The following is a 13,722-nucleotide window of genomic DNA, read 5'->3' on the forward strand; positions in this document are numbered from 1 at the left end:
GTTTGATAGAATTCATTTGCCATCTGGGCCTGGTCTTTCCTTTGTGGGTAGTGTTTTGATTATTGACTCAATCTTTACTTCTTATAGGTCTATTTGGGTTGTCTGTATCTTCTTAGTTCTTGAAATGAACTCTTGTTGAGTTAGTTTCAGTAGCTTATGTCTTTCTAGGAACCTGTCCATCTCGGATCTAACTTATTGGCACACAATTACAATATTCCTTTATAATGTTTTTTTATTTTAGTAATGGTAAAATGCTGGTAGTAATGTCTGCTATTTCATCTCTCATTTGTTAATTTGTTTTCTCTCTTTTATTCTTGTCTTGGCTTGTTTGTTTAAATGTTTTCCAATTTGTTCATTTTTTTTTTAAAGATTTTATGTAATTATTTGAGAGAGAACATGAAAGAGAGAGTGAGCGAGCACAAGCCAGGGTAGAGGGAGGGCAGAAGGAGAGAGAGAGGCAGACTCCCTGCTGAGCAGGGATCCCACTGTGGGGTTCCATCCCAGGACCCCAGGATCATGACCTGAGCCTAAGGCAGATGCTTAACTGGCTGAGCCACCTAGGAGCCCCACCCAGTTGTTCATCTTTTCAAAGAACGAGCTCTTGGTTTCACAGATTTTTCTCTCTTGTTTTTCTGTTCTCTGCTTCATCAATTTCTACTCTAATCTTTATTCTTTCTTCCCTTCTGCTTCCTTTAGGTTTAACTTGCTATTCTTTCCCTAGAGTTCTGAGGTGGAAGAGTGGGTCATTGATCTGAGATCTCTCTCCTTTCTCAGAGTAGGCATACAGCTACAAATTTCCCTCCACGCAACTATAAATTTTAGCTCCATCCCATAAGTTTTGGAACATGACATCTTCATGTTCATTCATCTGTTTTCTCATTATGCTTTTCATTTCTTCCTTGTTTCATTAACTAGTTAGGAGGGTGTTGTTTAATCCATGGGCCTCTCAAGTTCGTTGCTGTTACTGAGTTCTGTTCTCATTCCACGTTAGAGAATACTCTTAGTATTATTTCTATCCTTTTAAATCTGTTGATGGTTGCTTCATGGCCTAGCATACAGTTTATCCTAGAGAATGTTCCACATGTACTTGAGAAAAATGTATATCCAGCTGTGATGGCTGGGGTCTCTTATGGGTGTTTGGCCTCACTGGTTATTAGCGTTGTTCGAGCCCTGTTTCCTTTTTCATTTTCGGTGTAGTTCTATTGAAATTGAGATATTGAAATCTTCATCTATGATTGTTGAATGGTCTGTTTCTGTCATTTCCCTCAGTTTTTGCCTTGTGTATTTTGCTACTCTGCTCTTAGTTGTAAATGTTTATAATTATTATATCTTCCTGATGGATCGACCCTATTCTTATTATGACATGTCCCTCTTTATCTCTAGTAACATGTCTTGTTTTAAAGTCTCTTATCGAATATTAGTATAGCTACTTCAGCTTTCTTATGCTTGCTGCAAAGCTCAGGTTTGAATTTTCATAGGCTTTGATGGGCACTGTAAATGAGTGAAGAAATTACCTCTTTTTCTTTTTTCCCCCTTCGTCTTTCAAATGAAATATTTTACCAGTCAACCAACTCTCCCTGAGCACGAAGTCGAGTCCCCCCACACAAAGCCCTGCATGATGTAAAAACTCTTGTGTCTAGATAGAACCCTATCATGGGATTGGTCATCCTCTTCACATCATCCTCAACAAATTAAAATCACATCCTCCTTTAAAACAGTGAGGTGGCCTCATGACCAGAACTTAGAGGTAAGGAACTAAAATTAAAGGAAAGGGAAATCAGGAAAAATTTTATCAAAATCAGAGGAATACGAAGGTGTTAGGAAATAAGATGTTTACTCTTGAACTCCTTAAGTCAGAATAGCTTCCCTGAATTCTTTGGGTCATTCACTTGCCCCGAAAGCAGTGGAAGAACCCCCAAGTGATGCTACTGGGAAATGGCATGGAATGAGGATGGCATACGGGACCTCTGTGTCTATGGGCCTTACTGTGCCAGAGTGAGTACAGATTTCAAAAGGAAAAAAACACGTTTAAAAAACAGGTGTAAGACCACTCAGCAAGGGCCCCTGTTTGATCATCCGCTGTGTCTGAGCCCACTTGCTGTCCTAGAGGAGGATAGCCCCGACACTGCCATTGGAGGAGCACACCTCACATTCGGTGCCAGTTTCCTGTCCCTGCTTTGAGCTCTAGGAGTTCAGAGAGGGGAGGGTGGCGTGACCTCTGCCTAGCTGTGTGTTGGCCCGAGTCCCTGGTGACAGTGTGTCTGCACCGCCAGAGCGCCGACAATCTTTGGAGCAGCTCTTCCTTGCTCAACAACCAGCCAGTTTGGTCTCAGGAAACCACTCTGCAGTGCTGGCTGGGTTCAGAAGTCATTTTTAATTTTGTGACAAAGACAAATATGTCCTATGGGAGTAGTAAGTGGTTTTACTGGTGATATTAATGGAACTGTGACCTCTTCTGTATCTATGGTCCTACAAAACAAAAAATGTTTGTATTATAATATGTCAGGCAAGTTCATTCTTAGCCCTTCCTTGAAGCAAATTGCAGAGGAAGTATACTATTATTAAGCCCAGAGCAGTGTGTGTGTGTGTGTGTGTGTGTGTGTGTGTGTCCGTGTGTGTGTGTCCACAGTCATAAGCTCATTGGCAAACATGGTGGATTTTAATGCAACTGCAGACTTGATACAAATGAGGTATCTTGAATTGGGTTGCGATGGGCACAATTCATTGCAGTGCTGAGCAGAATTGCAGGGGGCCCAGGGTTGATATTGGTATTGGCTTGTAAAGGCCAATAGTTGTAGTAAAATTCAAGTGTTGGGAGGCTCCAAAGTGGCAAAGGGGAAGGAGACATTCAAAGACACATCGAGCTCACCTCTTCTGTTTTCATTTGGGATGGGCATTCATTCGCCTAGAAATGACTACACTGATGTTTACTATTTCCCGCACGAACTTTTTATGCCAGTGTCCTTTGTTGCAAATAGTTGCTTAAGGAGACAGTAAATTAAATGTGAAGGATTTACAGTTTAGTTACATGAATTAAACCATTTCCTGGTGTTTGTGTTTACCTTGGGACTCACAAAGAAGACAAAAATATAAACTCACAGGAGGAAGGAAAGGAATGATCAAATCCCAATAGTTTCTGCCTGAACATCTAGCTCAGCAACTTTATTTAAGGGAGGAATTTTGTGCTGATAAGTGAATCTTTGTCTCTGTATAATTAACTTTTCCTCTCTGCATACATTGCTATACCCACTGAGCTCTCCAAATAGACATATAACTATTAACTATGCAATGTTCGTGTGTCATTCTATTGGGCAAAACTAAAGTAAACCAAATGCAGAATTGATAGTTTTCCTCAGGTAAGAATGGATGCTGCTTTATAATTTGAGACTTAAATTCAATATTCAAAATATTATAAAATAATACATGATCATTCTAGAAAATCTGACACACATATAAGAAGGTAAATAAGAAAATAACAACAAACCACTACTCAAACATTTTAGTGTATTTGTTTTTTTCCCTATGCCATATCCGAATATATATTTATGCCTTTTATAGTTAAGATCATGGGTATAATCTGTGATTTTCATATATCCCAACGCCCACTCTCCATAAGTTCAAATCTCTCCTAATAGTAAGTAACAGCCAACACATATCCAGCATTAACTGTCCGCCACGTACCATTCTAAGCGCTTTACATCTATTCCTTCATGTAACCCTCATCATAGCCCTTTGAACTGGATTTTGCAAATGAAGCACAGAGAGTAAAATGACTTGCCTGAGGTTTCACAGCCAGGAAGGGGCAGAGCCAGGATTCCAACCCAATTTGTAAAGTGTGAGCTCTGTGCCCCCACCATGTGCTGACTCCCTCTGACTCAGCCTTGTAACCGCCCTGTCCCCCAGCCTGCCCTCACAGCCCTCCTGCCCCTGGGTGATTGTCCTCTTGTCAGAATTTCTCTAAAACTAGACTGACAGGGCACATCCTCTCCCCACCACGTGTGTGAAAATCAGCCTTCATCTCTGAAGAGCAGTTGCCAGCTACAGCCTTTGTGGAGTGAGGAGGAGGCGGGGAGCTCCAGCCCTGAGGGTGGTAGGGGGAAAGGAGGTCAGGAGACATTGGCCTCCAGGCCTGGCTCTGCTCACATCACTTCACGCATTTACACCCCTGTCTTATCTGTCAGAGGACAGAGTTGTCGGAGAGGTCTTCCTCCATTTTGTTAGGTCATTCATTCATTCATTTACCACATGTCGGACTGAGATGAGTACAGTCTGTCTCCTCTCCTCTAGGAACTCATCAGCCGGTTTGCAGCCAGAGAAGTAACCTGCCAGTTCAATGTAGAGTGTGTGAAGTATTGTTATTGGAGAATGTGGAGAATTTGGGGAGGACCCCTAAGGCGGGGATGGAGAAAGGGTATAAGGAAGGGGCTGGCCTAGCAGGGCTTCCAAGAGGACAAGGAGGAATTATTTAGAAATCTAGGGCATATGAGCTAGGCTGCGATAATAGGGCCTTTCTAGTGTCCAGTGTGTGTCAAATGAGTGTGTCTTAAGCAGGCTACACCAATGTCACCTTTTCTTTTTTTTTTTTTTTTTTGATTAAACCTATAGTAATTTATTGTCTCACATTCTAGAACTGGAGGTTGAAATCAAGGTGTCAGTGGGGCCATGCTCCCTCTGAAACCTGCAGGGGGTTCCTTCTATGTCTCTTCCTACCTGTGGTGGTTGCCTTGGCAACCCCCACCTCGCACCCCATCACTCAGTCTCTCCCTGTATATTCATGTGTCTTCTCCCCCCACCCCATGTCCCTGACCCTGGGACACCCATACTGGGGTAGGTACCCACCCTCTTAATTCCACTGACAGCGGTTCCATTTGATCCAAACGAGGTCACATTCTGAAGTACTGGGGTTGAGGACTTCTGCATTTTGGTTTTTGGGGGGGGACACAGTTTACCCCACAACAACATCACAGCCACCATCTAGTCTAGGCAACCACTGCCTACTCGCTGCTCCGTGTCTCCATTCAGCATCCAGACTGAGCTTCCTAAAGCCCAGCAAGCCCCTGGGGGGCTCGTTGGGTCTTTCAGGTCCAGATGGAGAGAGTTAACAGCAGACTTCTTTCCATCTGGCTGTTTAAGGCTAAAGCCAAGGGCAGAAGGTGGCACAGTGACTCCTGAAGAGATCATGAGATATCAGTGGGTTCCTGAGCGTGAGGGCGTGGTAGACTGTGCGAATGTTTCTGAAAGATCTGATGCTGATTCTGGTCCCCAGAGGAACCACAGAGAAGCTGAACAGGTGGTTTGAATCCTCGTGGCCTCTGAGACTTGGCCAGATGCCCTCCTTCTGAAGGGTGGTATCTTAGTGATGATGTAAGCCTTTTCCAGCCCCCTCTGCAGGCGCTGGGACTTACTGTGCTGTTAGTAGATAACACTGCACATACTAAAGGAATCTAGTAGGCCTGGAAAGTCAACGCAGTCCTCAACGCGGCTTCTCCAGACTCTCCCCAGGCCCTGAGCAGCTCAGAGCTCCTCACTCCTTATGAGTCTGCAGGAAAGGTCTAGAAAACCTTTAAGTCAGGCTTCTGTCATTCAAATGCTAATCCCCTACAAATTGACACCTCTGCCTTACCTCTATCTGCTCTGAAGTCAGCTGACCATTGCACCCAGGGCCCTTGGACGCCTTACAAAGGCTCTGGAGGCTGCTTCCGGAGGCACTTAGCATAGTGGTAGGAAGAAATTTATGCAGAATATTCTCCTTTCTTTCTCCCTGCACTTTTATGGCTTTTTGCAATGGTGACCTAAGCCCGTTCCCTCCCCACCCCCCACATCACAGTTGCATCTTAGGGCATCAGGGGCAATCTGACCCAAGGTCAAGACCTGAATAAGGAATTTGGTTTCTTTTTTTTTTTTAATTAATTTTTTTTAAAGATTTTATTTATTTATTTGACAAAGATCACAAGTAGGCAGGGAGGCAGGCAGAGAGAGAGGGTGAAGCAGGCTCCCTGCCGAGGAGAGAGTCCGATGTGGGGCTCGATCCCAGGACCCTGAGACCATGACCCGAGCCGAAAGCAGAGGCTTAACCCACTGAGTCACCCAGGTGCCCCAAGGAATTTGGTTTCTTACAGAAGCACTCTGTTTCTGGGCAAAAACAAAGAGGGCCAAATTCAGAGATAAGAATGCAAGTTTATGGATTATATTAAGGGGGACATGTGTCAGTGACCGTCTGCCTCACCCAGCTATGGTGTCTAGATGTTGATACAACCATTTATATATATATATGTATATATATATATACACACATATATATATGTATTTTTCATTTTCTTCTCATTCAGATACAGGTAGACCTTTCTTAGAGATGCACAGTGAAATACCCGAAATTATATATATGACTGAAGGAAGGGAGATCGTCATCCCCTGCCGGGTCACATCACCTAACATCACTGTGACTTTAAAAAAGGTAAAACCGAGCAATACTTCTCTCAGAAAATCTTTTCTGCAAGTGAGCACAATGAATTTCAAGTCCTTTTATCTCTCTGGAATGATTTTCTTACAGACATTTGGGTTGCTCAGTGGACTTTACTCGAATATCCTTTTACTATAAAGGATGAGTGCTAGAGGTCATACCCAGGCATGAAATAACATGACACATTTGTGTGGGCATAAATTGGTGTGAATATCATGAAAGAATGAAAATTGTGCATATGTTCATCTAAGGCCACAAATCCAATTGTCTGCAAATGTGAGAAAAACCAATTCTGTTGCTTATCCAAATTAGTAACTTGGCAGAGAGGGATTACTCCAGATTTTTGCCAAGGACAGAACTGTGAGACAGGTGCCTACAGCCACCAGCTTTTGTTTGAGTTGTGAAGTTCCCAGTAACAAAAGCTTATGTCCTGCTGGGCAGCCAAACTTAGCTGCTTAGGGAAAGGGGAAAAAAGTGGGGAGGGGGGCAAGAAAGCCTCACATGACATTTTTTTCTTCATATCATGTTGTAAATTATGCATGTGAAGAAAGAAAAAGATTTGGGATGGAACCTAATAAAGATAAAAACTAAAATGTGACATTCCAGCTAATTCATCGATGCTAAGAGTTTGGGAACAGACTAGGGCGAGAGGTGGACAGGTACTTCCCAAATGGAAAACAGTGGTGAGTCCTGAGAGCTTTGAGGTTTAAGAGGAAAAGTTTAGGCTGTCCCAAGGTAGCGTTCAGCACCACTGTCCCACTTAGGTTCTCAGGAAGTGTTTGGTGGTTGTAGTAGTGGAGCCAGAAAAACTTGGAGTGATTTCCGGTGTCACTGGTTGGCCTGAAATCCTGCAATATGTTGGAGGTGTCTCCTGGTCTCCTTCCCTTGCATTCACTTTCCTACATTATTGATTTGACTGAAGCCCTCAGGATAGTCCATCAGTGACAGGTTTTAGCTTCCATTATATCTGTGTGTCACCACCAGTAATTATAAAGCCGCTGTATTTCAGAGCTGAGAGCATCAGAGGATTCAAAACCAATGGCGGAAGGACAAACTGAGGTCCTAGGGGAATTGGGGAGTTGGGGACCTCCCAGACCACCCTGGGCATTGGAATCCGTATCTTGACTGCTTCCGTGCTCTTGCCACCTTTGCTAACGGTTTAGTTTGTGCTGGAGAGAGACCAGAGCGGTTAAGAACAGAGCCTTGTGCCATGCTGCGTGGATTCTGATCACCAAACCACTTAACCTGCTGGACCAACTGGCAAGTTATCTAAACTCCCTCCACCTCAGTTTCCTCATTGGAGAGATGGGAGTGGTTACAGTCAAACCCCCCTCACAGGGGTGTTAGGAAGTAACTGAGGTGATACAAAAAAACCCCTAGAACAGTTCTTTGTATAAGGTGAGCCCCATCAAGGGTTAACTATTATTATTTACCTAACAGTTTAATACCCAATACTTGATTTATTATCAAGTGATATTTACTATCAAGCGTGGTATCCACTCCTCTTAGTCTGAGGTAATAATCACTGTGTGATTAATATGGAACATGCCATGGGGCTGTGGAACGTCTCTGTTTTGGGCAAGCCCCTTGCCTTTTTGCTCTAGTGCAGATCATTTTTCTGTGCTAAGAAACAGTCCCAAATTCCCCCATGTAAAAATCTGAGGGGGGGAGCTTATTTTCTCTGTTTTTCTACCTAAGATCTATAATACACTTGAGAGAAAGAGAGAAGGAGGGAGGGAGGGAGAGAGAGAGTGGAAGAGAGGGAGAGAGAGAGAAAAGCACACTGTTCTCATAGGGATTTGGGTTTGCCATATACATATTGAAACTGTTCTAGTTATAAGATCTTTCCCTTCTACCTCTCCTCTTGTCCCTTTTAACCTGCCGTCCCTTCCTTCTCTCCCCCTCACCTACCCCCGCCGTAGGAGCTGTGGTCAGCTGGAGACAGCCTCCCTGTCCAGTCCTTTCTTTCAAGGCTGTTTCTCCCCTGCCTCTCTGTGATACTCATAGGCACCGCCATAGCTGATGAGCTACGTGGCCTTCTGCTAATTCAGCTCGAGCAAAGTTTCTTTGTCAGTAAAATACTGCTGGTGGCGGTAAGGGCAGATCTGTAAGCGAAACTTCCTCTGAAACTTTAAAGGAAACTTCTGTATATTTCTGAGTTGTGCTGAGGAAGTCCATCAGCAAGCCTTTCTTTTAGATTCGGTCCAGGCTTGGGGTCGCCTGTGTTCAAAGCATCATAGATCTCAATCCCTGACTGAAACTTGTCTGAGCTTTGCCCTTAATAATTGGTTTCAAGTTAGAGAAAGGCTCTTTTTCTCCCATTGGAGATAGAGCCTTCCTGAGCCTGTGGATAGAATCATGATTTACTAGGACATGAAATGCCTCCTTCACTTGCTTGCAAGTTCTTCGTAAATAGGGTGCAGCTCGTTTCAAAGCTGTGGGACATTCTGGTAACACAGACCCACACAGACATGCTCCCTGGGAGAGGGCGCTGGGGTCGCCTCACAGAGGAATTTCTGCCATGGAGTTGCAAATCCCAGCCAGATTAGGTCCTTCAACAAGCAGTATAAATAAGTGATAAACAGATAAGCAATGCCAGGTGCACTTTTTTAAAAGAAGAGGAAAAAGATCTGAAAGGTAATCTGATTCTCCACCCCCACCCTTTTCCAGCAGGGGGATAAGTCACAGTGGTAGTCAGAGATGCCTCTGAAATTGGGCTGGGAATCTGGCATCAGGGGAATTTGGCTGGGCCACTCAGTGGAGCAATAGCCCTTTATAAAGTCTCATCCCCAGGCGGACTGTTTCTACGATAGTCTTTAAAAATAAAGTCCTTGGCGTCCAGCAGAAGGCATAAGGGAAAATCAAATCATGGATTCCTTTCTTCTGTCTGGACTCACGGTATTTGGGAATACTTCTAAGAATCTGAGAACGCCTCACTCATGACAGTGTCTCTGGGCTCCACATCTGTTTGCAGCTGTCTTCACTGTCCGTCTCCCTGGACTTTCCCTCCCAGAGGCAGACTCGAGGCCCTCAGCCTTCCCAGAATGATAACGCCAGCAAGCACCAAGTGAGGGCTATGCGTCTCAAAGGACTGGGAATTACTTACGGTCCTCTGAAGACAGCCACCTCTTTACTAAATCATGCAAAATGGGAGGACAAGTTGGGAAGGTGACCTGGCGGACCCAGTGGAAAAGTTCCTAATTGGTTTCTCAGGCGGGTCCGTTACAAGGGTGATTCCCAGAGGCCAAGTGATAGGGCACCCCCCCCTCCAAGTCTGACAGGACAGCTAGGTCCACCCTGGGGGGGTGCTGAGGCTGATAATGAATTACCACAATTTATCCTCATCATATATATCTTGCTCCACGCAATGCAAACAAAAGAGCCAATAATGCCAAACTGGAGTTTTTACCTCTACCGTTTTCATTTTCGATGAAAACTGGGATTTCACAGACTACAAGTGAAACACTATTGTCACGGTGCTCCTACGATTTTCTTAAAGCATCTTCTTTTTTTTCTTCTTCCTTTTCAGTTTCCCCTTGACACCCTGATCCCGGATGGAAAACGAATAAGCTGGGACAGTAGGAAGGGTTTTATAATAGCAAATGCAACATACAGAGAGATCGGCCTTCTGACCTGTGAAACGACAGTCAATGGACATTTGTACAAGAGCAACTATCTCACCTATCGACAAAGTAAGTGGGGTTCCAAAGGCATGAGGACAGGCCAAAACGCTTCAGGGCTTCCTTGCATAATGAGACCTTGATTTGGGGGAAAAAAAAATCTCATTTCTTATGTTTGCAGCCAATACCATCCAAGATGTCCAGATAAGCTCGCCAAGCCCAGTCAAGTTACTTCGAGGTCACACTCTTACCCTCAACTGCACCGCTACCACTGCTTTGAACACAAGGGTTCAGATGACTTGGAGTTACCCTGGTGAAGTGAGTGGCATTTTCCTCTGGCTTCTGGAGGGCAGTATTTCTTTCTGTCAAGGGGCTTGCCACTGGGTTTTGGAGGTGGGACAAAATCAGCATCTTCTGACTCGTGTGGCGGTTTGAGCGAACAAGGAAGCTGTGGGTGTGGTTTCGAGGCTTGGCTCGTCTGATGTTTCATGAGTGTGTGTGCACAGATACGGTCTTTTGATGTCTGGAGGTTTTGTTTTGAAGTATATAGGCTGGTATTTCTATTGCATGACTCCGGGTGGAAAAGGGGATTGTTTCATCCTTGGAAACTGTTCTCTGGGATTTAGAGATGAGAGGGAAATTTATCACTCAGTGCCAGGCAGGGCCTATCTGTGGTAAGAACCACAACAAAAAGTTGTTGTCAGCGTGTTAATTTTAGATACGAGCAGACAGCAAGGCACCTGATTGGCGCATGTTTGGAAAAGATATTCCAAGCCAGTCGGCCAGTATTCCCTGTGTTCAGTGAAAACGGAGCAGTGCTGTCCTTCAGAAAAATGAGAAGAATGGAGACCGAGTTGGGGCTCCTTATTCAGTCCAAACGTCCCTGCAAACAAACAGTCCTGGTTTGCAAACGTGTAGATGGGGAATTGAAGATCAGCTGTTAAGAAACTTTAACTGTCACTGTGGCCCCATTGGCTGTGTGGCGGCATAATGGGGGGGGGGGTAGATCCCAAGCCCTGTCGTGTGTTCTGTCATTCAGATTGCCCAATCACAGAATTAACTGATGATTAAATTATATGCCAAAGATTAACACGTCAGCCCCGAGCTACTGTTGTTTCTCCTCAAACATCTCTTGCCATGGAAATAGAATAACTTGGCAACAAAAAAATGGAATGCGTGCCCTGAAGGACTCGTCCATCTATTTTCTAGAAAGTGATAGTGTTTCATTTAAATAAAAATGCTGTGACTTGTGGCAGTCGTTTCTGGGTTTTGATAGAAGTCAGCTATTCTTCAGTAAACAACAAGAGGGAACAAACTCTGATCCTGTTGGTGGCCGACTGCCAGTTAAACCTTGGAAAATGGCGCCGTCCAGTAGAACTCTGTGTGACTGAAATATCTTGTCTGACTTTTACAGTCACCACTAGCCACAGGTGGCTAAGAGGGCCTGGAGTGTGGTTCCTGTGACTAAGGAACTGCATTTCTTATTTTAAAAGCCACGTGTGGCTGGTGGCTACAGAGCCAGACAAAACAGTTGTCTGAAACCCAGGATCAGCTGTTTTCCAAAGGCAGAAACAATACCAATGTTACTTGAATTTGGGAAGGAAGGAGTTCTCTAACGGAGAAGACGGAAGTAATACCTACAGAGAGTGGCTGAAAATCCCTCAGGCTGGCATTTAAGGGACCACTGCTTTGATTTTATATATATATATATATATATATTTTTTTTTTATTTCTTTATTTGACAGAGGGAGAGATCACAAGTAGGCAGAGAGGCAGGCAGAGAGAGAGGGGGAAGCAGGCTCCCTCTTGAGCAGAGAGCCCGATGTGGGGCTCGATCCCAGGACCCTGAGATCATGACCTGAGCAGAAGGCAGAGGCTTTAACCCCCTGAGCCACCCAGGCGCCCCCGCTGCTTTGACTTTTGATGGTGGTGGTTGGCATCTTCTTCTGGTTACTGCCAAGAAGGAAGAAAATGGCCTCCCCATGTGTCTGTTCCAGCAGGGCAACATAAGGACAGGTGGGTAGAAGTTGCCTAAACATGGCACAGAAGAGAGCTAAGTTCAAGACCCAAAGACCAGTTCTATACTGCTTTCACAGTAGGTTTTTTTTTTTTTCCCCATTCCTCCTCAAATGGCAAGGATGGAGAGGGAGACATAACGTATTATGTGTTATAAAATGTAATGCTAAAAAAAGAGAGAGAGCAAGAGAGGGAGAAGGAACAATGGAAGGAAAAGGCAATGTGATCTCATCTTCCCAAAACCAGGAAGGAGGCATTGTGACCAGTTTACGCTGCTGAACCTTGGGGCCTGCTCCTGGTGTGCCGTGGGGCAAACAGAGGACCACGGCCCACCACCACCACCACCATCAGATGTTGCCTAAGCTTGTAGATGGCTTTGCATGGCCTCAGATCCATTCTTTGTGATTTAGCAGAAATTGGTAAGCCTTGCTCAAAATAGTGAAATGATAAGAGCAGGATTATTACACCTAAGTGTGTGGAGCCAGGACTCCTGATTTTTTTCCTTCATTTCTAGTAAGGGAGCAAAAGAAAACTCACGCTTAGAGAAACAGTGTCATGGAGTCAGGTACCAAAGATACTTATTGCCTGAGTTAGCCACATCTCTGCCCAGAGAGCTGGTTGCTGTTTAGAGAGGTGTGTGCTGGAGGGAAGGCACTAGATTTATATCCTCCAGAGACCTGGGTTTCCTGCCCATGGTGACCTCTGAGGCTTCAGCCTCTTCATCTCTAGAAGGGCAGTGATGCTGCCTATCTCCCCAGTGAGAAACTGCTGGGTTAATGTACGTGAAAGTCCATCTGGAGAAGACGACGAGCTAAGTGAATGCTCCCATGGCAAATATTGGAAACGCATCGAGACACAGTTTGAGTTTCTTTCTTTTCTTTTTTTTTTTTTTTTTTTTTTTTTTTAAGATTTTATTTATTTGACAGAGATCACAAGCAGGCAGAGAGGCAGGCAGAGAGAGAGAGGAAGGGAAGCAGGCTCCCCACTGAGCAGAGAGCCTGATGCAGGGCTCGGTCCCAGGACCCTGAGGTCATGACCTGAGCCGAAGGCAGAGGCTTTAACCCACTGAGCCACCCAGGCACCCCACAGTTTGAGTTTCTAAACATCTTGGTGTTAGGTGGGTTTGCTTCCCAGCATAAAATGTTGATCATCTCAGTGATGATCTGAGAAATGCTCCCACCTTGAGCGTGAACAATTACTACGTCCACCTTTGCTGTACATTTTCTTTCTAGACAAAGAAGAGAGCATCTATAAGGCAACGAATTGGCCAGCGCACCTCCGTTGCCATTGTGTTCTACAGCGTTCTTACTATTGACAAAGTACAGAACAGAGACAAAGGACTTTATACTTGCAATGTGAAGAGTGGCCCGTCATTCAAATCTGTGAACACGTCAGTGCATATATATGGTAAGCCATTCCTGCTCTGCTTTCTATCATCATGGATTTGGGGCGGGTTCTGTAAAAAAGTGCGTTTTCTTTTGGCCAAGAGGTACTCTATCATGAATGATACTACTTGGTTCCCCTCTTCCTGCTGCCAAAAAGCAAAGCACATTAAGTGTTGTTTAATACTTTTGAATTAGAGAATCTTTTCCTTGCCAGTTTATTGTGGTGAGTAATTCAGTTAGA

At 44.5% G+C, this 13,722-nt stretch overlaps 1 protein-coding gene across 1 annotated transcript in view; it reads left to right on the plus strand.

Moving 5' to 3' along the window:
- Positions 1–13,722, plus strand: part of FLT1 (fms related receptor tyrosine kinase 1) — a 179,219-nt gene that overhangs the window by 43,134 nt on the left and 122,363 nt on the right. Inside the window, exons 4-7 of the mRNA XM_080797935.1 lie at positions 6,330–6,454; positions 9,990–10,152; positions 10,262–10,398; positions 13,329–13,503. Of these exons, the coding sequence (XP_080654061.1) occupies positions 6,330–6,454; positions 9,990–10,152; positions 10,262–10,398; positions 13,329–13,503 (600 nt within the window). The remainder of the gene's footprint in view (positions 1–6,329; positions 6,455–9,989; positions 10,153–10,261; positions 10,399–13,328; positions 13,504–13,722) is intronic.

Source organism: Martes martes (assembly GCF_963455335.1).
Source record: "Martes martes genome assembly, chromosome: 3".
Lineage (NCBI taxonomy): Eukaryota > Metazoa > Chordata > Mammalia > Carnivora > Mustelidae > Martes > Martes martes.